We start from the raw sequence: 25409 nt of genomic DNA on the forward strand, positions 1-25409 counted from the left end.
CAGAAGAAGTGACAATCGCTTTAGTATGCAAAGGCAAATTTCGTTCACAAATACAAGTTACTCCTCATATGAACCATATAAACGCTGGTCAACAACTTTAAAATTCGGAAAGAATGGTTTAGAAGTAAATGAATCTATCGGAGATGGTCACCAAAAAGGCCTTTTGATGGCATCAACCAGCAATAGCATTAATCCAGCAGTTTCAGAAAGAGTAGAAATTTTAACTACAGAAAATGGATGTGAAATAATGAAACAAACAATTGAATTTAAAAGGCCTCAATAAGTCAACACATTCAAAAAATTCCCATGATGTTCGAATTCCATAAAATGGTTACAATAAATAAAATTAATGTTTGTTGATTAACTTAGTGTTAAAATTGCATGATTAAATTTGAAAGTATGATATAATACTGTGATGCGTTCTAATTATGTTTTTTTATATTTTCTTATTTTTTTAAGTTTAAATTTGTGGGACAATTAATAAACAACTAAGAAAAGAAAACTTGTTTGCACAAACAAGCAATTTAATGCAGTTCCACACCTTCCACGTTGAAGTTCCGGTCTTGAATATTTTTTTTTACAATTACTCGCACCGTTACCGCATAGTTTTACAGTGTGGTAATTAAATTACTCATGGAGCAAATTTCAGGAACATAATAAAGTACCTACTTTTAAAAGCATTGATATTAAACAAGTAAAAAATCATAGAAATAAGTAAATCCAAAAAACCAAATATAATAAGAATCAGTCCAGCAGTTTTTGCGTTACATTTTGTTTAACTTATTGGGAGTTTAAAAAAAAGTTTCATTTTCTCGGAACCAAGCTCAAATTTTTCGTTTAGAGGCAAAAACTATGTCCATGAAAATATGAGCCTTTAATATTATTATTAAGTATGAACGTCGGCATCGCTTTTTTTATTTCCCTTACATAAGGAAACCTCGTAACTCCCAAAATCAAAATTTTACCGGAAAGACGAAAAAGTAGAGAGACTACAGAGTAGTTGGGGAGTAACGTGATGTTCAAAATTTGACTTTTTGTCTATTTAGAGTTTTCGGAATGACCGACGATATGTAGATCAGTAGAGAGTTGAACGCTCTGCAAGAAAGGTGTAATTTTTCATTTAATAAACTTAGTCAGAAGCTATTCGAGGTCAAAACAAAATTTATTTTTCATTCAATCGTTTTCTTTACAATTATAAAAATGTTTTCTTAGAAAATACCCAAGAATCATTCCTGAAATTTTTAATTCTAGGACAAAACGTATGTATATGCGTAGATTTATAAATTTTGAAATATTGAAGAAAATAACGGTTGAATTAAGATAAATTTACCTTTGAGCTCGAATAACTTCTGACTGAGTTGATTAAATGAAAAATCAATTTTTTAGAGCGTTCAACAAAACATGGTTTTTCAAAGTAAAACAACTTCCAAATACAGAGGCTTTTATTCAAAGAGAAATAAACAAACAATAGTTCGAGAAAATGTGTTTATTTTTGTTTGTTTTTTGCTCTGAAAAACCATGTTTTGTTAAATTCAAATTGTAACATTTTTCGATCTAACTTCAACTTTGGAAAATTTTATACTTTTTAAGTTTTTAAAATAATAAACCAGTATCACAGTGTACATTTTTTTCGGGGTGTTGGCCTGAAAAAAAAAAAAATTTAAGAAATTGAGTTTTTATAAAACTTGGGACTGATAATTAATTTGCGGCAAGATGGCGTGCGAAATAAAAAAAAATTTTGATTAATCAATTGTTTCTGGTTAATAGGAAATATTTTAGTGAAAGAATTGTAAAAAAAATCAATTATGGGCGGAGGAAGATAAATAATGTCACAAAAACTGAATTTAAACGAAAACCGTAAGTATTTGGGATGAACAAATTTCCAAATTCTGAGAGCCCTAAAGTTGCCTATTAGCATATTTTGTTTGATCCTAATGAACAGAGTTTTCTTTTGCGTTTAATCGACGATGAATTTATAGTTGCAGAACAGCGACCGCACCTTCGCGTGGCTAGGAGTAGACTGACTCAACATCCTTCCCCTTCCTGCCACTCGATCGCTGGCCGTTTTCTTCTATTTCTTCTTCTTACTTCTTCGGTGATGACTGAGGGAAAGGATTATTTTTTTCCCTCTTCATTGTCGCTCAATAATCCTTTACTGTTGGGACAACATGTAGGTATATAGTATATAGTATATAGAATAAATGTTGTGATATGATATAGTTTTGCGGCTATATCGGAAAAACCACACGACTCAACCGAATCGGCATCTTGCTTAATTGGCGCCCAACGTGGGGTGCCAATGTGAAATTTTAATACATTAAGGTTCTTTATTTTTCCTTTTCAAAATACTCGATAAAAAACTGAATACCTACTGTCAAAATGAATTTTATATCTGGATTTATAAGCTTAAACAAACCTCCAGAGAGCAGTTTAAATTAATTTGGATTAAACAAGATTGGATTTAAAAAATTGGAATTTAAGTTTGGATTCAAGAAAAGTTAATAATATGGACCTGAAATTATTTTTTCGTAGAGAATTTCTCACAAAGTTTGAGCAAAGTCTAAAATATTGTAGTAACGATTTATTCTCTTTTTAGAAATTTTCATACTCTTTTCTGTTTTAATTTGTCATTTCTGGCTTAGTGAAGAGTTGAAGAAAAAACATATTATCATATAGTACTTGTAAAATATAGGTTATGCGAATATTTGTAAATTAGGTATATTATAATTGTTTTTAGCAATAAATTGAACAAAATCACTTATTTTACATATTTTAAAAATTACCAAGTAATTAAAACTCAATCAAAATTTGCACTTTCGGTAGATACAAAGTTTGTTTATCTTCTCTTCACCAGCCCACCCAGTTATAACTATAATATTTTTTTGTTTTTCTTTTGAAATTTTTTTCTTACACTGACAATCGTTCGAATTTCTTCATACCTTTACACATCAGTGGAACACCCCTACTTGATTTTTTTTTTGTCCAAGCAACAAGAAAAAACTACAACATGTGATTCAAACGTGCTTTATTTTCACAATATTATTATTATTATATTGAAACGCCACTGAAAAATAGCTATACATTCATATGTATCTATAAGCTTTTTTTTAAATCATATACGCGAGAGCTTTCTATAAAGTAAAATGTATCTGTTGATTATACACCATGTCTATTCTAAGCTTGTTCTTTACACACAGTTTATTTTTTGTATAGGTAGTGTGTGAGTTTTTGTATGAATAACTACATTTTTCTTCACAGTTTTTTTTTTTTTTTTATAATTATAAAGTTTAACTTATTTAAAAAAATAAATAAATTAAATATTTTATTTAAAAATTGAAAGAAAATTAAATATTAATTTAATAATAAGAAAAACAAAAACACAAAATTGTGATTTTAATCTTATAAACTTGCTCAGAATAAATTACCCTATACCTGCCTACTTGAAAATAAAAAAAAAATGTCTACTCACGTGTGTATGTATGTACGTACTTAAACATCGTTTTTATTCACATGTGATGACATTTTCGTGTGCTTTAATAAAGTAGGAAAGTATATTTTTTTTTTCTTTAAGTCTATCTAGCCGGTGTACGACAACTATCTGTTTATACATACATACATACATACAGTGTGTATCTGCATATTGGAGTTGTTTTTTTATGTAAATGTACTTCAGAGCGTATAATATTGTGTTGTGTAAGCTCATTGTATAGCAGCACTAAAGCACTCAACAACAACTTGGCTGGTAGAGATTAAAACGTCGGACTTATCACATAATTTTCTTCTTTTTTTTCGTTTCTTTTTCTAGTCGTCCAGTACAAACAACAGTCTCGTTTTAATTTTAGACATTTTTCAATTTCAATCTAAAAGAAAACGGACGAATTGAAAAGTGATTTTTTGAGTGCGGTCTCGTGTATTTATCCATCAGTGTGTCAAGGCTTTTTGTTAATAAAAATTACCTACATGCACACATATGTTTTTCTAACGTCATCACCCAAAGTGTGCAACAGATAAAATACATATCAACTGACGAGATTTTTCTTCTCATCACATTTTAAACAAGAATACAAAAAAAAAATTCTATGTGAATCCATTTTTTTGAATGAAAAAACAAAAAAAAAAAAAACAAAAACAACAACAACAACTACCTAACAACCTGCTTCAATTGAAAATTCCAACTGAGTAACTACCTACATAGACAGTTTGGTATAATAATTTTTGTTTGTTTTTCTGTGATTGTGCGAATGTAAAAAAAAAAAAGGAAAGTGGGGAATTTCCATACTTCAATAGGGTCTATATATTATTTTTTCTTGATTTCGATCGTTTTTGTACTCGTGATATCTTAAACGTGCCAAATACATAAATAAATAAACAAGAAATATAAATTTGATTTATAATTAAAAAAAAAAAAAAAATTGGTGCTAAAAAAAAAACAGATAAGGTACCTATACTTATGTATGTATGTTAGAAAAATATAATATTAGTTCTAGATATGCTACTGAAAAATACATGAAATACCTATCTATCTGAAAATAATAATAAAAAAAAGTTTTTTTTTTTTTATCTTCATTTGGTGAAATATTGAGTTACCTATACATTGTTGTGAATCACACAAATGCAAGTCTCGTTTTAAAGCATTTTTTTTTTGTTTTGGTTCATTTGCAAAACAATTTTTTTTTCAAGTAAGAGGGATACACCTTAACTAGAATAACTTGTAACTTATACAAGTAACCAACAACAGACAGAACGATAGAAAAAAACAGAAGAAAATTTTAATTATAACATAAAATAATTATAATTACATATCAATTATGGAACCTTATTGGGAAGCCAATAGAAAGACTCCACATTCAATGAAATATGAAAGGTAAGTAAGATATTTTCTAATACAAAGTTTATATGAATTTATGTTTATTATTTCCTGAAATAATTTTGTTGCCTTTAGTGTTAGGTAGGTATGTATTTTTATAAACAGTTACGTCGACATAAACAAGGTTGCAAAGACGAATGTTTTAATGTTTAATAATGAACAAGACCAGGAAAGAAGAAACATAGAGACTTTTTGTGACTCCAATGCAATGAACACATCTTATTGAATTCTTCTATCTAAAAATTGAGTTTCCTCAATAAAAAAGAGAAAAATTCCATTGTAGTAGGTGGAAAGTTTAAGAATAATTTTATTAATTTTTCATTTTGAAACAATATAAAATTCTAACTATGTTTGAATATGTGTAAATATAAACAAAGTTGATTTTGTATTAACAACTTCAATACAAGTGACAACTCTATACCGATTCGAATCTGTCAACGATAAAAGTGACAACCATTGCTTTGATAGAGCAAAGGTGCAAAGTTTATAACAGACAGGCTTTTAATTAATTAAAATTACTAGTTGTATATTAGCCGAGAATTTAAGAAAATGTATTTAATTAGAGAAATAATTAACTCTTTTCTTAACCGATAACAAAGGGTAGATTCATGAAAGTCGAAAGTATGACGTTTGAGATAATGATATTAGGTGTGTTCCTCTTTCACTGCATTGTGAAGTATACCTACTCTGGATTTACCGTTTTTTATAGATTGATCATTGATGGAACATATATTTTTTGTACTTAATTAACATTTACACTTTGCGTTTAAATACTTTGAAATTTAAGAATTAACTGATCGAGTTTGTAGTTCGTTTTCATTTGTATAAAATTTATAGCTAATATTTTTTATTAGGAATTTTTCAAGTAATCTGTTTGTTATTGAATTAAAACAACTTTGTTCTTTTGTAAAGTGATTTTCTTTTCTTTCTCGGGGAGTTATTTCTATTGACAATAAGTGGAACCACACTGCATTCAAGAACATTTCTAACAGGTTTTGGGCGAAGTGTATATCAAAGTAATATAAATATATATTTAAATTTTGAGAAAAGAATCATAAAGAACAAAAGATGGGTGAAGGAGGAAAATTTAAAATTTCGAAATTGAACAGTGGAAATTTTTCAGTAGGTATGGAAGTTTAAAAATGAGTAAATGTTGATTAAGGATGGGTTATATGATGCAATAACTCAAACTAGAAAAGAAAAATTGGTAAACTAGTAAAAGGAAGACGATCAAGTTATTGGGCTTTTGGTTGAAGATGACCAGCTTGTGCCCAGTCAGCAAATAGACGTGCGATGCATTGAAGAGCAACCATTAAAAGGTACCGTCAGCAATAAGATATGCATCTGATGAGAAGAATTTTTACTATGCGGCTTGGTGGTGGCGATGGCCAAGCCCATATTTATCATTTGGTATCATTGAATCTGAACTTTCTGAAAACATTTTTATTTATTTTAGATTTTATGCGATTGTAACATTTTTTTCGAAAATGTATTTTTATCTTAACAACAGAACAAAACCAAATCTTCTGGGTGTATTTTTGTTTTCTTCGATTAAAAGGTTAAGAAGAGTATAAAAAAAACAGTAAAATGTATGTACCTCAAAAAAATATTGGCAAAACTCATTGATATTTAAATAAGAGCCCTTATTAAAATACCGGAGGATATTTCATACAAAAAAAGTTAATTAAAGTGCTTTGACCAATAATCAAGGTTCTCAGCTTTAGAAATTAAAAAAAAAAAATGGAAACTCCGCAAAAGTCTAAAGAATTGAGTAGTTGTGTTAAAAACAAAGCTGTAATTTTGCACCAAAATGGTTTATAGTACAAAGAAATCAGTGGAAGTAAATAAAAGTAAATATAAGTTTATTCCCGGTTCAAAATATTATAATAAAATGCTAAAACACCGGGTCAACCGAAATTATGAAAAGAAACAGGACGACATCGTTTTTTTTGATAGGGATACACGTGATTTTTTGAGAGAAGTGCAAAAAAACCAAAAAAGTGCCCCAAAAATGGCAGTGGAAAAACACTATTGGTTAACATTTTAGTGTGCAGACTCATAGTAAATTTTTGCACGAATCAAAATATATCAATATATCTCAAATCCAATTTATTCAAATTGCATCAAACGACTTTTAAGGCTTATCCGGAAGATGAGTACAAGAGATATCTGCGAACCGATGCATACGGTATCGACAAGTCGTCGCCTGAGAATTGTTTTGTCGTATACGCCAATTTTGGATTTTTGGGAAATCGCATTTTAAGGTTTGAGCTTTTATAAAAAAAAAACTGGTCGATAGATTTTTTTCAATTTTTAATAGAATATTTTGTGCGATATCGTCTTTATATTTATGTTGTCAAAATTGTCACATCTATTTTAGTTTTCAAATTATCAAGGTTTTTATCCAAAATCAGTTTGTCGTAAACGCCACCAAAATCAACTTTTTTTTCCATCCCGTACACGTACGACAAAGTAGGCGCACGTACAAAATTCCAATACTAAAAAATAAATTAAAAAATTTTCACAGTTCGTTTTTATTTATTAATTAAATATTTAAAAAATAGTTTCTTATTACATAGAAGTAGTATTGGTTTGACTTAGAGGCTCAATTATTAAAATAAATATATCTAAAATAAATAAAAACCAAAAAATATGACCATAAACATAAAAAAAATTTAAAAACTGTCTTAACAAAAAATAAAAGTCATCCTATGGCTATGAAATATGAAAGAAATAAAATAAAAATAAACCAAGTTTGGTTAAATTAATATATGGTCATAAATAAAAGTAAATTAAATAAATATCAAACTAAAGAATTTATTCTAATTTTTTTGATTTGACGCTTCATAATATTCTTGGTCTGATTTAGGCATAAATATGAAAAGGCTTTTAATATAAATAATCTTATCCTTAGTTATCGAGTTAGATTTTTTAGTAATTTGAAGACATTGGCTGAACAAATTTACAGGAGTTGCAATGGTAGACTTTTTATATGTTTTAAATATTGATGAGCTTTTATATTCCACTTTTCTACCGCTCGCTTTATAAAATAGTGTAAAAGTATCATCAGTATCATCAATTTGCAAAACAATAACGCAAATTTAGCGAAGAACAATGGCGCCTTACAAAAATAATTTTCGACCAGCAGGTGTTTTTTGCGAGCGGGTGCAATAACAAAACTCACAGCAACCCCTTTTCGCTTCGTTCACAACAACGCGCGTGAACGAAAAGGCGCCACGGGCTCGGCGCCCACGACTACAGTCGACTTGTTGAACTTGTGTGTTCGATACAAGATCAATAAGTATACAGCAATAAAACAGCAACCTTTTTTTCACTTTACTTCGTTGAAGACAGCGCGCGCGAACGAAGTGACAAGATCAATAAGTGTACAACAATAAAACAATAAAACTGCGACCTTTTTTCACTTCGCTCAAGACAACGCGCTTGAACGAAGCGGCGCCCGCGACCGACGGTCGACTTCTTGATCTTGTGTTCGATAGAAGATCAACCAGTGTACATATTTATAAGCGGTACTTGTGACCGAGGATGAGGTCAAGTATCTAGCGGCAGGAACAAACGACAAGAACCATGACAAAATTAAATACATATGAGATGTCTCTCAGATGCACATTTTTCTTCCTTGCACCTCTAGGAATAGTGCAAAACCTCAAGTAGCGCAAAGCTTAATGCAGCCCTTAGTTTTTAATTTCATTGTCCTTATAGCACATGAAGTCCTTATTTTTAATAAATACTTTTCTAGTAGGTTTATTATATTTGTTTATATTCTATTTGGGTCATATACCTACATACATGTAAGACAAAACAAGTTCGAAATTTTCTACCCTATCTGTTTTGTACGACGTACGACAAACCAATACTGAAGAAAAAAAAGCTGAAAAATACATAGAATTTTTGTCGTAAACGCCAAAAGTTGGCGCTTACGACAAACCAACGCTAATCCGATGCTTATTTTGTGGATATACGACAAAATGCACACTAATTATCTCAGTAACGGTAAACGATAGGACAAATCTGATAACAGAAATGAAAAGAGAACGTTCTAAAACCTATTATGACATATCCAGTTTAAAAAAGTGCATTTTGGCGTTTACGACAAAACAACTCTCGGGCGACGAAGTGGCAAAAGATATCTTGTTCATAACTTTACGAGGTATACTGTAATTTACTTGTTGAAGCACAATTCGGAAGTTCTTAGTATCTTAATAAAATGCGGGATTACATAGCAATGGTAAAAACGATGTCACAATGGAGATTCGCAATACCAAAATTGATTTCGATGATCGATTGTTGACAAAAGTCGTTTATCGATAGACAACCCAACTAACATTTCAGCTTTGGTTAAGGTATTACAAAAGCTATATTTCAGCTTCTTTTAAACTTTAGTAAGGTTGTTGGGCATGGAAAAAGGAGAACGTTAAACAAGTTTGACCCTCTATAAGAAGTTTAAACGAAGCTGTACCGAAGCTTTGAGATTTGACAGATAGCTTCGGAAGAGCTTGTATAGCCCTTTAATACATGTCTTATCGAAATTAAAAAAACAAAAAAGAATTTTTTTTAACTGGTTTTTATTTGATTTCAAATCATGAATTTTATATTTGGATCTGAAATTATATATATTTTTCCATTAGTTTTTAGTATATCTATTGATAATAATTTTAAAAGTATATAAACTTTTTACCACACCCAGGAATGGAACTTCGTATCTGCTTGGTGGCAGTCCGCCACTCTACCCACTCGGCCATCCTAGTATATTTATTAATGTTTTCAAAAACTTAATCAGTTCAAATAGCAGAAATGTCAAAACAAAAAATTTCCGAGCTAAATAATTCAATGTCAAAACCAAAAAGTGTCCAAGCTAGATTATTCAATATCAAAACCAAAAATCAATTACTAAACTTGGTAACTTCTGTAAGGCTTCTATAAATTCACTTAGCAGGCTTTTGCGAAAACAAGCTTTTTTCGTTTAAGTTTCTTTAACAGTATTTAAACAACTTATTAGAAGTTGTTAAACAAGTTCGAACTTCTATAAGCAATTAAATTCTGAAGCAAGCTCAATACAAGCTGTATAAAAAGTAGTACCTGCGAGATAACAATTTATAGAAGCTGTTGTGCTAGTTGGGAATCGACACTCGCAAGAAGGCCTTACTGTTTCCATGAAAACTCATCGAAAAATTCCTCGAAAGCTATGAGTTTCATTGTGAATGATATCAAACGTAAAAAAAACGTTTATCGGCAGTAATAAAGTTACAGAACAGGAGCCCTGGTGGACTATAAATTGCAATAAGGCCTTACTGTTTCCATGAAAACTCATCGCAAAATTCCTCGAAAGCTATGAGTTTCATTGTGATATCAAACGTAGAAAAACGTTTACCGGCAGTAATAAAGTTACAGAACAGGGGCCCTGGTGGACTATAAATTGCAATCCCGAAATGTATTCCAATCCCGGGATTTCGGGATTCAAAAATTTGATACCGGGATCCCGGGATAGTCCCGGGATTTCAAAAATATTTTATAAAAATAAAATTCAGTTTGTATCATATACTAACCACTTCGGACTTGGCTTAAAAAAATCAAATTTTATCAATTTTTATTATCTACAAAAAAAAATATTGTTGAATAAAATAAACAAAAGATTAAAAAAATAAAAAAACACTATACATAATTTATAATATTATCTAAAAAGCCTGTTTTCTATTCCTTTTTCCAACTTTTCTTTAAAGGTTAGTTGAGTTTGGCAATTGGAATTTGTTAAATTTCTAGAATAAAATTGTCGTTGATAGCGCCCTCGCGTTTCAAAGTAGATGTTATTTAGGAGGAAATTTTAGCATTTGGGATGCATCGTGACCCGGAGATTGTCCACATTAACAAAATTATGTCAAAGAACTTAAACTGCTTGGCAAAATATCAGCTCGAATCATTGCAAAACATTAGTTTAATCCATACTCAGACGAATAAAAACAATACTTTGAACAAAAAGTCAATAAATTGATCACCTCTATTATATTTTTTTTTAGTTTATTAAGAATTTCGGAATTGTGATGAGATTGTGGGTTGCTCCATTAAAGTTCTCATCATTAACCCTATTTCACTTCTATGACGAATTAAAATGATAAATTTTCCACCATTAAATCATTAAAATTATGAAAAGTTTTTCCATCGAACTTTTCACTAGAACTCTAAGACCATTTTAATTTTGTTCAGTAATAAAAAAGGAGTGAAGTTCTGTTAAGAGTACCGAAGTAACTAACTGGAGAAAACACTAAACATTTTTTGTTTTGTTTATTTTACAGAAGTGCAAACTTGCCAGTTACCTACCTATTTTTCCATAACTAAACTATTTATTTTCACAATATAATTACTTACAATTACTGTATTTAATAATGAAATCGTTGAATTCTTGCAAGTATAACTCGTTTTAAGGAGGTATTCAAATTCTTATCATGGTTATCGTTCATTTACTTGAACACTGTCATAACTAAAAATAACTGTTTTTTTTTTTTCAGAAAACAAGTTTTAAATTTAGTAAAGATCTATTTTTGTATGTAAAAAGTTAGTTTCTAAAACAAAACAAGTGCTCCGTCAGTTTGAAAACCTAAGAAATGACTTTCTGTATGATTAAAGATTACTGTAATGCAATCACATCTGCATTAGGTCTGTTCCAGACTTTTTGTGCACTAAATTAGGAAGCCTGTCAAATTAATGAGAGTTGGGAGAGAATTCTCTCAGTAGGAAATAAAACTACGAAAGACTGCCAAAAAGTCTGAAACAAGTTGAACACCATTACACAACACAATTTCATATTTTATGCTTTATTCGATAAACATTAACACTTTTTTAATGCAAAAAACACGTAAACGCGATTCAATTTAAAAAATCACTACAATTTGATTTGTTTTCTTCTCTATTTATTTGTTTGACATACGTCAACTTTTCATTTGACAGAACTCATATTTCTGCCGGAAGAAATTCTTTGGGTTAAATTTGTCAGGGTGGGGAAATTTTTTACTCTCTCGTGAGCGCTCTCTTCTACACAATTTTTGATGTTGGGAACAGACTCTGACCAAAAATAACCAAAAATTACTAAATTCGGCAGTTGCAAACTGAGTGTGGAACGGACCTATTAATAACTCAAAATTCTTGATTTTTGAGTTATGACAGTATTCAAGTAAATGAGTGATACCTAGTACAAAGTACATTTCTGCCTACATTGGCCTAACAACGTATTTACCAAAGCAGGCTTAAATGTGTTATTTGTTTAAAAAGCTGCTCTTTAAAATAATTTTTTTGTTTTTTGAAAATAGATATATACATACATAGTTCTTATATAAGTTTAAATATTTTAGCGAATCTGCTTCCAATCCATACTAAATATGTTGACCAACACTTACTGATCGGAACTATTTTCCTAATTGTAGTGAAGCAGCAGTATCCAGTTTTCCTTATTGCCGTGAATCTAGTTTAAATTTTTCAACATCAGCGACAGCGTACAGTGAGGACGATGCAGAGTACGGAATCGGAAGACGAAACAAAACGTCGAGGGTAAATATACATTTTAGCAACAATACTATTATTTAAAAAAAAACTTACAAGATTTTTTTAAGTACCGGGCTTATGTGTTTTAAAAGAATGTTTTATACAAATATAAGGAGGTCTAGCGTGCATTTGGGCCGCCTGGGCAGACCCGATTTTTGTATTTAATACTTTTTAACGCTGCAAATCTAAAATAGAAAAAATTTCTTGGGTGTAAAGTATGTGTCAGTGTCAGCTCTGTAAATTTGTATTTACTGGTCAAATAACGACAAAATTCTCGGTAAGTTGAAATAATGCCTTTTTAGTACTTTTAACACTGCGAGCCCAAGATGGCAACACTTCTGAGTTAGCACCTATTGATTTCTGAGACGCTTCCATGAGCTGAGGTTTAGCGGTTGTCTTTTGATGTTATTGATGTAGAGATGGATGATTTGGACTTGGATCATGAGGAAAATAAAACACAGCTATTATTTTAGATAATTTTATTGTGAATAATTAAATAAAAACGGTACCAACATCTTTTCCACGAATTTTTATGATAAAGACATACACCCGAACATATTCCATGAAAAAATGTTGTCCCGCAAAAAATGCAATTTCATACTTGCGCTATTAATATACCTAGTAACTAAAACGTTTTTGTATAAAAATTTTCATTGAAATCGGTTGTTTCGTTTACGAGCAAGTCAGAAATCAAGAAAACGGTTTTATGGCAAGTTCTGTGTATAGCGGTCCTAAAAAGGCCGACATTACATGCATTTTTTGAAATAAAAATCGTTAGAGCCGTTTTTGAGAAAAACAACTTTTTCCATTTGAGTCATATGTTAAGTTACGTTAATTTTGGTTCTAAAACAAAAATTTCCATGTGCTTTTTAGGGAATCAACAAGAACCCTTATCTACAAAGATTGAAGTAATTACCTTCAGTGGTTTAAGCCTAGTACGCAGCTGAAGCGAAACGAAATTTTCCATACAAAATTGCGTTAGCAAAATCTTGAACGAAATTAATTTTGTTTGATTATTGCTTTAAAACTTATTTTCTGATGTTTTTTCTTGAATTTTTGTATTTTTTTTTGATGGAGACTTGAACATTTTTCGTTTCGCTTCAGCTACGTACTAGGCTTTAGGCTGCAGCTCGTGATAAATACTTGCTCGTGATAAAGAATATCGAAACTCACTCTTTTTGCATTCTCTACTATCGTAATGTCTTGTCTGATTGCCATCTCGAGTACATTTTTTTTCCGAATCGTACACTTGCCCTTATAATACCTTCATCGAAAGTTAAAAACAAGATAGTAACCAAGCCCATAACGAGATTTCTGATATATGAAATATGAGTAGCCTCATTCTTGGTGCCTTCAATGATTTTTTCTTCTGTTTAAAATGTGTTCTATACAAAATACAAGTCAAACCTTCCTTGAACTAAAGTATAAAATACTTATCTTAAATTAAAATTATATTTTATTCTGAACTACAAATTATTAAAGCCCTTTAAATTCTTTTTTACAGCAAGACCCACTTTCACATAGAATAATTGAAAAGAGACGACGCGATAGAATGAATTCTTGTCTAGCTGATTTATCTCGACTTATTCCACCACAATATCAGCGAAAAGGTCGTGGCCGAATAGAAAAGACAGAAATTATTGAAATGGCAATCCGTCATTTGAAGCACTTACAAAGTGAATGCGAACAAAAGGAGAACGAGTATCGTTTGGGATATACGGATTGTATGAAAGAAGCTGCAAAATTTTTATGTGATAGCCAAATGCAGGAATTTTGCTACCGTATGCTAACACGTCTGCAAGAGCATTGTGACGAAACCCTTCTGAAAAGTAAATATTTTCATTTATAAAAATAATAATTAATGTATAATAACACACATTGAGAGGGAGACTGAAGTATGTTGAGTTTTTTTTTTAATTAAGGGGTTTTCACTATTTATAATTTTTCATTCAATAAAAAGATTCCATAAAAAAATGACAACGAAATCACGAATAAAATATTTTCGTGTGTACACGCGATTGAAGTAAGGTATACTTTTCACTCACAGAAATTCATTTAGTTCATACCATACGGTTTTACAATTGTGACCACTAGATGGTGCTACTTGTTAATCCCATTGGCATTTCTTTTCAAACAGAAAATTTTCTTACCACAACTCCGCAAAAGAAGTATCCTGAGGAGATTTACTTGTCATAAGCAATGTTCCGAACATTATTTACTGAACAAAAAATTGCTTTTAAGTCGATTTTTTTTCTACTAATGGCGTTTTCGATTGGTAGTCCGGAAGCGTCCGGAATCATTCTGAAAGCGTTTTATTCGCACAAAACTAATAGTTTTGTGTGAATAAAACTTTTTCAGAATGATTCCGGACGCTTCCAGACTTCCAATCGAAAACGCCATAAGGCAAATGAGATGATTTTGATAAAATTTTCCAAACTAGCTTCTAAATGACATAATTTCCCACATAAATCTCAAATTTGAAATTCAATATTTTCGCTTAATTTTGAAGAAAAGCGCTTGGAAATTAAGTCACAACTCTACAAACACATCTTGTTGGCACTCCATTGTTGAATTTATATTTTTGGTGATAAATCGAAAATCTCCAATTTATTCCAATACTGCCGCTGTTAAGTTTCAAAAAATTTTGAACAGAATAAAATATCTGAAAAAAGTATTTTGATTTTATTTTTTCAAAGTATACCTACTGATTTGTTTAAAGTTTTCTTAGGAATGTCACCTAATAGTTGCCCTGAATAATTTTTTGGCTCAAATTCAGATGCGTCCAACACTCCTTAGACGAAAATTACCCATTCGAATCATTTAAATGTACATCAGAACTTGCCACTTTAGTATGAGCCTGAATACAATTTCACTGGACTATATTGTGGACATTCTTTTAAACGATTTTTTTTTTCAAAATCTTAGCTTTTCTATTAGATCGAGTAAGCTGCCACGTCCAAAATGTATCAGTCGAAATATACATATGTATATTTTTGTTCAAAGTAAATTAATTTGTTAGTTTATTATTTATTTATTTTTTTATTTGTTTCTTAAATATTAATATATTTCCTAATTATTGTTTATACACTGACTAATTTATTTAAATATTTGCTTATTTATTTATTTATTTATTTTTCTTATTTATGAATTGATATTTTTATTGATTCCTTTATTTTTAGCTATAACTTTTTTAAGACTGATTAAAGATGATTTTAAAAACTCATTGGTGGTTTTGTACTTCAAACCACCCCTTCTCAATCTAGTGAATATTCAGAGATTATAATTATTTTTTAAATTAAGGTGTTTTTAATTATTTTTCTCCAAGCATAATTAAGTAAAGCACTGATTTGTTCATATTTATTTAACATAACTCTGTTAATTTTGCAATATATTTTTAAGAATTAAAATAGTATTAGATTTTGCTACAATAAAACAATATATAAATATATATTTATTTATTAACACTGATGAAAATAAGATGAATATTTTATTCAATTATTGTTTGAATCTAGGCCAAAGTTGTATTTTAAACATTTTATTCACCTTGTTGTTTCTCAATATAAACACAAAAGGAATTTACATTTAAACTGAACTTACCATGAGGCGCGTTCCGATAGAACTTGTCTACCATCATCAGCGCACTCGATTTATTAAAAGTGTCATCTTTTTCTTGTAGGTTTATACATCCTATACAGCATCACTGGTGCGTGTGCAAGTCATTGCTTAAAACACGGGTTTGAACATAGATAATCGACGACGCGACGGTGTTTTTTTTATACCGAAGTTGTAGTAAGCATTATTTGCACGTTGTACACGTACACTGTGGCGTATACGTGCCCTTTTTTATTTCTTTTAACCTCATAAGCAAAAGTACAGAGGGGATAAGACAGTTAATCAAGCAAGAAAGTTAAAGTTCATGCAAGCTGGCCATATGACACATTGTTTCAAAGTATTTTATAATGCTTAATAAAGGAATGAGACCCAAAACGATCCGTCTAAAAAAGTTTATTATATTTATTAAGTAGAAGTGAGAAGGATTTGAAGAAACAAAAGTAAGAAGTTACACTGTTACTCTAACAGCCTAAAAAAACACTACTCCGCTTAGAATTAAGAATTCCGTGAGAGAGAAAAATATTCGTGTTTTGGATAGCTATTGGCTCTTTTCGTTTAGTTGCAAATGAGTAGACTTAGTAATGTAAAGGTTTGTAACTTTTGTTTGGTTTTTGTATTTTTGGTTTTCCTTCTAATACAAAAGAGATACCGTTGTGTTTCATGTGACACACGTGTGAATTTTGGCTTTTCGTAAATTTAATTTTTAAATAAATTGTTTCCGGAGTAATAAGATTGGTTCTTACTAATTTTTCATTTTGGTTTCTTTCCCAGAACACATTTTTTCACAAAAAGGAAAAAAAAAAATTGGTAGATTGGTATACATCATTTCTAAGTCATTTACGATTAAGAGAGAACCTTGTTCGTTTTGCAAGTCTTGTTCGGAAGCAAAAGTATTCCAGGTTCAACTCACGGCTTATGCCGTGATTCTTATAAATATAATTGTACGCAATTCAAGGCTTGACCACACCGAAAGGTATGCGGAAGCGGTACGAGTACTTATAAGAAAAAAATTCACATCCACATCCTAATATTGATGTTTCCAGTTTGACCCTTTCGATGTGATCAAGCCTTCAGTAATAAGAGGAAAACATTCAGTAAAAAGAGAGAAAGAGAAAATTGCACAGTTGTTGTTGTTTTAACAGGAACGAAATCCTTTCAAAATAATCCGAAACAGCAAATTTGAAGCAAAGAAAATTTGTTGATTTTCAGCCATTGCAAAAGTTTAAGCGTCAATTTTCAGCCAATTTCTTACATGTTTAGAAGATATTTAGAAATATCAATATGCATTAAACATTCTATATAAAAATTTTGTATAGACAAATTTTTGAAAAAAAAATTACTTAGAACAAGCTCCATTTTCTTTAGGGATTTTTTTTTAGTACATCCGATTGCCGAAAAAAAATAAATTGGAAGCGCTTGGGAAATTATCGGTGTTACTTCCATATTATAATAATAATAAATATATAATAATAAAAAATAAATGAATAATAAAAAAAGAACTAAGCATCAACGATATTGTACTTTTTTCAGATAACTATTCAAAAGGACGTTGCCATCCAGATAATATTAGCGCGACTAGTGATAGTCCACACAATGGATGCCATCCCACCCATTTGTCTCAACTACGTGATATTTTAGCATCTGACGTGGAGCATAGCAGTAGCATAGACCACAACGACATCAAAGATCTAAGTTTTCGCTGTTCTCATTCCCACCAAACTCCTTTGATAACATCAACAGCACCGCCATCACTTCATCACGATTCCAGCAATCATGATTTCGAATGGTCTCGAGAGCCACTTATACATAGTGAAACAGCAAATATGCACTCGCCGCCCCCAAACCCAAACAACTCTGATGACAACTTACTGATACAAGCGGCTCGTATGCGCAATTTTTCGGAATCATCCCACGATATAGAGCATAACAACAACTACAAGTACAAAAACCACATTAAAGAGCGATTCAACCAGGATCATCTGCACGATGAAACATCAAGTGAACACTGTACTCCTACGCATATCCAAAGTGATTTATCAGACCACTCGAAAGATGATATTGAGATTGAAAGTTCGATGGATAAAAAACGTAAAACTGAAAATGGTGAAGTTATACGTGTGCCAGCAGCCACAACAGCACCTAGCGAAATAAAGGAGCTTTCATTCAGTAACATTAAATCTGAACTGAGCAACAATAGTACAACACTTATCGTAACTGCAAAACATCCATTAATTCCTTCAACTCCCTTACCCAGTCGACCCTTTACTGTTCCTATATTTGCTCTACACGGTCAAGGTACCTACTACGTTCCACTGAACATAGATTACAATAGTCTGCGTCCATGTCTTAATGGAATTGATCTACTAGAGAAGAGTTGTGTACCAATGCCAGCCCTTCATCCAATCAATATAAATGTTGACTTTGCACCCGCAAGGCACCAAATTAATAAAACTAAAATTGAAGCAAACGGAAATGGGTGGTAGAGGAGAAGACTCGTGCTAATAACACGGCATTAAATACCTCAGGTTACTTCCTAAAAGAAAACATCCACTTATGAACTAAAATTAAAAAAAAGAAAAAAATAATTATATTTGCTAGATTTTTTAGTGAACTGAATAGTTAACAAATTATTATTTATAATGTATCAAATTCAACACAAACATTTGAAATGATTTAAAAAAAAAAAAACTGTTTATAAACTAAGCTTTTTTAACAGTCATTATTATTCAGTTTTAAGATCATACAGTCCTAATTTTTTAAATTCGAAAATTTAAATCTTCTTATCGTAAATGATATCAAAAATTGTTTCTGAATCTCAGTACCTACTCCCGTTTCCCCAATTCGGAATTTCCCATACATTTGTTTTTGTATGTATGTATATTTGTATGTATATTTCATTCGTGTAATGTGTGAGAATAAACATTATATGTTGTATACCTTGTAAAAACCAGCTGTATCTCAAAATATCAGCTGGAATTAAAACCATATAAATTCGTGGATAGTCTTTTAAAGTACGTTTTTTATAATAACTAAAGGTCCAGCTATAATATTCACTAGCGGACAAGGCAGAATTACATTATTGAAGGAAGCAGTCGAAAGCTTAGGTCAAAATCCTTCGTCAAGTTTCTTTCCGAAAAGTGAAAAGCATAAGTTACCTTATAAAATAAACGAAACGGATGCAAATCTATTCTGTCTTGACACTTTGATAAATTTTCTTCAGTCAAGTGCGATTGCGAGCGCTGCTCCCTTCCGTTTCAGCTGAAACAACTGAACGATAAAGTCCTATCCGTCAATTACAGTCCATTCAGTTAAATCCTGTATATTCGCTACCGCAACATTCAGCCAATTAAAGTTCTGCCGTTGTAAAAATGGCATATGCGAGTAAACGAACGCACACAAGTTTGATGGGACCAGCCGTAATGCGCATATGCGTGATTGGAAAACTTTCGTTAAGAATATGACGTGCGCTCTGATCTGTATAGCATGTGTAAATTTCACAACAATACCCGAGCACATTTCTGTTATACTTCTACTCCCTATTATCCTTGCTATTTGTTCTTACACATTATGTCGTTTCACATTACATATGTCGAATTGTGATGATCAATTCGCTTGATCAGTGAACAGAGTAAAGGTACGGCCACACCAGAAAGGTTAACGTTAACGTAGAGGTACAGGTACAGTACAACGGTAAGTAATCCTGTAGTGGTAAATAAAAGTACACAAACTGTACTAATAACCATGCCACTACCGTTAACCTTCCTACTTTTCGAGTTTCTTAAATGTGGACATGTGTTCAAAAGTGCTTTTCAACTTTTGTTGCCACGAACGCAAAGAATGTAAAGATTAAGAAAGAAATATTACGATTGGTGAGAATTTATAGTGAAAAGTTATGCCATGGTTTTAAATTCTAAATTCTTGACGTAAGAAGTTAGGTGACATTTGGTAACGTTTTTTGACATTTAGTTACGATTTTCAGATGGAAATTTTCAATTCAGATGGTAATGTTTGTGTTAGTGAAAATAGAAAAGATAGTAAATGTGCTACACAAAAAATTGATATTTTGTTAGAACGATATAATACTTTAATTAATAAAAAAAAAATGGACTGCATTTATTTAGTGTCTGCCTCCTCTTGTTTTTGTTAATAAATGGAATATTGAAAATAAATGAAAAAAATAAAATGATGAATAAAAAACTTTTTGAAATTCGAAATCAAAGTTACATAAGAACTTGTTTTCACTAGATCCCAAATGAGATAGTATCGCAAAATTATATCTTTTCAAATATCAAATTGTATAGGAAATTATTTAATTTGAAATTCAAACTGACCAAAAGTTGCGAAACTATCTCATTTAGGCTGTAGTGAAAACATATAGATAAATGCAAAGCACAAGTGAAATTGGGGCGTATTCATAAACACTGTTTAAGCTGCTTTTAAGAAAAACTCGAGTTTATTAAATTTCAATTGCATTGGTTAAACTCCAGTTTAAATTAAACAACAACTATGAATGTGGCCCATTGTGTTTAGACTGTTTTGAAGGAAATTTTGTTTCAATATACCTAATTCGTAAAGGTATCTATAAGAACAGTTTTCCTTTTTTTCAAAACCTGTTTAAAAATATCGATATCTTTTTTACTGTCCGAAAAAAATTTCATATTTTGGCGTATTATTTTACTAAAGGATAAGCCAAACACACTTCTTTTAAGTTAAGATATATCGGACTAAGATATAAGAAATATTTAAACAGAAGTTTAAATAAAGAAGAATGAAAAATTAATTTTATAAAATAAATTTAAATTTTATTGAATACTTTTATCACAACATTTAATATTTTTTTATTAGCCCGAAGATCGAATAAGTTTCCGAAATGCGTCGCTTTTATAAAAAAAATTATTAAATGTTGGGATAAAAGTATTCAATAAAATTTAAATTTATTTTATAAAATTAATTTTTCATTTTTCTTTATTTAAAATTTACACAACATGTAGACAACACCTCAAATAAAAAGAAGTTTAAAGAAGGAAAACAGTTCAAATACAATGAACGAATTAGGAATTATAATTTATAACACTAATACTTCGAAAATGCGACAATCGAATATTTTTCTCTGACTTTGAAAAACTATATAATAGGTGTGTTTTTTTGTTTATCTATATAGATTTTGTGCAAAAAAACGACATCGAGATTTTTGAAATCAAAACAATTTACGTGTTAAAAACAACAAAAACTTTATCTGTATAGATTTTTGAAAAATCCAGATAATTATCCAGATTTTACTTTCTCTCGATAAAAACAGTTGTGCCAAGGTAGTTTAATTGTTGTGTTCATACAGAAATATCTGAAAATATTAACAAAAAATAAAGCGGAGAAAACGAGGTTTGAAAAAAACTCTCATAGAAAAAAATAATCAAAAATTTGTTTGACATGGTTGCATTGAAATGTTAATATATCGAGATATACGCAATGCACTTTTCAGATAAAAGTCTTAAATGGATCCTGATAAGATTGTTGAACAGATATGTATATAAAATTACCAAAGTTTTTTCGAGAAATTAGAAATAAAAATAAAAAAGTTTTCACATTTGATTTTTTAAAAATCGAAAAAAAATTCAATATGGCTACCTTCAAACGCTTATAACACAAGAACGACGCAACTAATGTTAATGGTCATGGTCTTAAAATGTAGCTAAGAATATACAGATAATTTTTGGTTTTTTGTGAAAAAACAATTTTTTTGAATCCAACATGGATGCCATGGCCATATGAAAATTTTTGTTTGTATCCAACATGGATGTAATGGCCTTTCCACTTCGGAGTAAAAATAAAAAAAAAAACAAAAGCAACATTTTTGACAGACAGCTGCCAAAGTATATGTACAGTGGTGCCAAATGTTTGAATGGATTTCAAAAATCTCGATGTCGTTTTTTTGCACAAAATCTATATAAGGTGTGTTTTTTTGTTTATCTATATAGATTTTGTGCAAAAAAACGACATCGAGATTTTTGGAATCCGTGTTAAAGTTTGGCAGCACTGGACATTAACTTTGACAACTGTCTGTCAAAAAGTTTGCTTTTGTTTTTTTTTTTTTAAATTAAAATTTAATAAAACAAAGCTCTAAACAAAATGAGAGAAAAAAAAAAACAAACAAAAAAAATCGTAGAATTGTTCCTGTTTTACCTATGCTTACTTATGATGCCCAAGGAGATGACGAACAGAGATCGCTGCCACACATCGACAATGGTTTCCATTCCAAACTACCACCAGGAATTCTACCACATGGTTTGCCCACTATGAAGGAAGTTGCATCAGCCATAACACCACTTGAATACAAAAAAGAACCTGAAGAGAAAAATAAAGTAAGTGAATTTTTTCTCTCTCTTTACATTAATTTAACATTTGTGCTTTCAGTTAAGGAACTATCGGAAGAACAAAAACAGATGATCATCTTGTCGGCGGACTTTCAAAGGTTTGTTTTACCCGCTGGTCGTGTCATCGAAAGGGCTCTATCTGAGAATGTCGACATCTACACCGAATACATTGGAGGTGGTGATAGGAGTCAAACGATGAGAGGACACATGCTAGGTTGTCATTGAATCGAGATTTCCACGAAGACCGACAACAACACATTTTCCTGAACTGGTTGTTGTTTCATATCACAATAATGAGGTTTGCATTTGTATTTTTTTCTACGATTCTATCTAAAACCCAATAACTTTTTTAAGGAGAGTCACAATGAACCAGATGGTGTTGTAATGGTCTGGAACACAAAATATAAAAAACAAGCACCCGAAGATGTATTCCATTGTCAAAGTGCCGTTATGTCAACATGCTTTGCTAAATTCAATCAAAACCTTATACTCTGTGGAACGTATTCCGGTCATATTGTATTATGGAATAATCGAGTGGAAAAGCGCACACCCATCCAGAGGACCAGAGGACACCTCTAAGTGCAACTGCACATACGCATCCAGTGTATTGTTTGCAAATGGTTGGCACACAGAATGCAGACAATGTGTTATCGATCTCATCCGATGGCAAGCTTTGCTCATGGAGTTTAGATATGTTGTCGATGCCGCAAGATACACTGGAAATGCAGCCACGGCAATCGAACCCAATTGCTATCAGTTGCATGTGAAGATGGCAATGTTTATTATGGTAAAAGTTTGTTGTGATTTTCCATTTGCTTATAAATAAATTGTTGTTTCTACTCAAGCTTATCGACATAGAATACGTTCGGGTGTGTCTGAAGTCTATGAGAAACATTTGGGTCCAGTGACGGGAATATCAACTCATCCAAATCAATCTACAACAGATTTTGGTGATTTGTTTCTTACATCGTCCATTGATTGGACAATTAAGTTATGGAGTCTTAAGGTGAAATTTAATATCTACTATAACGACCAATATGTATTACATTTTTTGTATTTACTTGTAGGACACTAAACCATTATATTCATTTGAAGAAAATTCAAATTATATTATGGTCTCCAATTCATCCCGCCTTGTTCGCTTCTGTCGACGGCAGTGGTCGCCTTGATTTATGGAATACCGAAGTGCCCTCGGCATCGGTGATTGTTTTTTTTTTTTTGTTTTGTGTATGTATGATAATGAAAATTAGTAAAAGAGTATTTACTGAGTAGGTACCTACTTATGAAAAAAAAAAAAAAAACATGAAACAAAAATGTTAAATGTTAAATAAATATATAGGTAAATTTTGTCAAAAGCTGAGTAATTCTTTCTTTGAGTATGTTATTTATTTCTTAAAACTAATACAAAGTTATGTGTTGAATTTTGTATGGAAACATTTTGTAAGTCTGATGTAAAAGTGCAGTTCCGAGATTATGCAGTGAGGCGCGCACAAATTTGTTCATTTAATTTTCATATCGCATTGGAAACTTGTCAGATAAATCTTAATGAGAAAAAGCAAAACGGATTACGTTTTAATTTTGCAATTTGCAATTTAATAATAAAATAACTTATTTCTAAGATACATTAAAAATTTTGATGGCACAAAGGGGGTCTAACGTTAAATAATAATGACAAAGTTATAAAATATAAACAAATATAATACATGGATAAACTTAGTTTAAAAAGTCTGCTGTACTCGAGTTGTTCAGACCCGGATGTCCAGTTGTAGGGTTGGTTAAGTTGGGTTGGGAATCCATGTGTTTTGCCTCAATTCCTCCCTCTGCATAACTGTTTAGGAGGGGAAAGCAATTGCGAAGAAGATTCATGCAGATTTTCTCGGGATCTCGATGGGGGCTTTAGACCCATTTGTAGAAGACATGTCCTACAGAAACAAAACGACATCAATGCAGGCAGAGTACATAAGGAATATATCGAACCAAAAAAGGAGAATCAATAAAAATATTACCTGCAACCAATTGGGGAGCTAAATGATGCTCTGAAACAATTACCACTTTCAACATGCCATTTGTTTCCACACTTCACTTATCATGCACATGTCGTCCAAGTTTGAACGCAGTGAAGCGATCTCTTATAAAATGGTTTTTCATCAACGGGAGCTGAAGGATTTTTGGGTGTTGAATGAGCTGCATAATGCAATGTTAGGATTGTCTTGCTTGTTGCTGTCTGCTGTTTGGGCTGAAAAGTGTTTTCTGGGGGAATATTTTTCGGGAGGTATGTTTGTATTTGCTTTTCTTCGCAGCGCACATACATGACGTGTATCATTTTAAAAATGTAAGAGACTGTTTTTGTGGTGGGCATTCTAATGAGGCAATTTACTAACAACAAGAGCTTTGTTATCATTTATTCATGTTGATCGTCTAAGAATAGACGTTTTCGCAAACGAGCGGGCATTCCAAGAGCATTTTACATTACATTTTGGCTGTGAGGGTTGAAGGTACCGACACGATAAGACCCAAGCGCACAGTACACAGAATTCTTCTTTTGTGAAATAATTCCTAGAAAAAAAGATAAATACGCTAGCTCATTTTAAGAATAAATTGATTTACTTTCCATCTCCTTTTCAGGTTTTTCTCTTTAATTTTGGGGAAGATATCGCACTCTTGCAAACACGTGAATCCTAAAATTATTAAATTAAAAAAAAAAACCAAAGTTTATCGTACAATTTTCATCTTTTTCCAAAAAATATGCTTATACTTACATTGATTTGTGTTGTTTGTTATTCCTAATTGAATTCAATTTAAAATATTAAATATTTTTTGTCATATATCTGTCAACTGCAGCTGTCGTTTATTGGAATCTGACATTTAATAAGTGTAATGAACCTTGGCAGTACTGTTTTCTATCGAGAGAAAGTAAAATCTGGATAATTATCTGGATTTTTCAAAAATCTATACAGATAAAGTTTTTGTTGTAATTAACACGTAAATTGTTTTCATTTCAAAAA

The 25409-nt window shown here is 31.0% G+C and overlaps 1 protein-coding gene and 2 long non-coding RNA genes across 4 annotated transcripts; 2 read left to right on the plus strand and 1 right to left on the minus strand.

Annotated features, from left to right (window-relative positions):
- Nucleotides 1-4457: 4457 nt before the first annotated feature.
- Nucleotides 4458-20200, plus strand: LOC129916893 (transcription factor cwo). 2 transcript variants are annotated; one of them, XM_055997091.1, is made up of 4 exons: nt 4458-4864; nt 12304-12427; nt 13926-14250; nt 17564-20198. In XM_055997091.1, the coding sequence occupies exons 1-4, from the start codon at nt 4809-4811 to the stop codon at nt 18514-18516; spliced, it is 1458 nt and encodes a 485-aa protein (XP_055853066.1). In that variant the 5' UTR covers nt 4458-4808; the 3' UTR covers nt 18517-20198. The 2 variants fall into 2 exon arrangements, with proteins under 2 accessions (XP_055853066.1, XP_055853068.1); XM_055997093.1 differs by having other exon boundaries at nt 4709-4864; nt 12232-12427; nt 17564-20200.
- Nucleotides 20201-22260: 2060 nt separating this feature from the next.
- On the plus strand, nt 22261-23598 carry LOC129916915 (uncharacterized). The gene is made up of 5 exons (XR_008772562.1): nt 22261-22392; nt 22445-22702; nt 22759-23191; nt 23250-23410; nt 23472-23598. It is a non-coding gene; the product is annotated as an uncharacterized LOC129916915 (long non-coding RNA).
- Nucleotides 23599-23969: 371 nt separating this feature from the next.
- On the minus strand, nt 23970-25358 carry LOC129916913 (uncharacterized). Its single transcript, XR_008772561.1, has 4 exons — nt 25164-25358; nt 25012-25082; nt 24411-24960; nt 23970-24326 (listed from the first exon to the last, which is right to left on the minus strand). It is a non-coding gene; the product is annotated as an uncharacterized LOC129916913 (long non-coding RNA).
- Between the last annotated feature and the right edge of the window lie 51 nt (nt 25359-25409).

The sequence above is a fragment of the Episyrphus balteatus genome, chromosome 3, assembly GCF_945859705.1.
Source record: "Episyrphus balteatus chromosome 3, idEpiBalt1.1, whole genome shotgun sequence".
Taxonomy (NCBI): Eukaryota; Metazoa; Arthropoda; class Insecta; order Diptera; family Syrphidae; genus Episyrphus; species Episyrphus balteatus.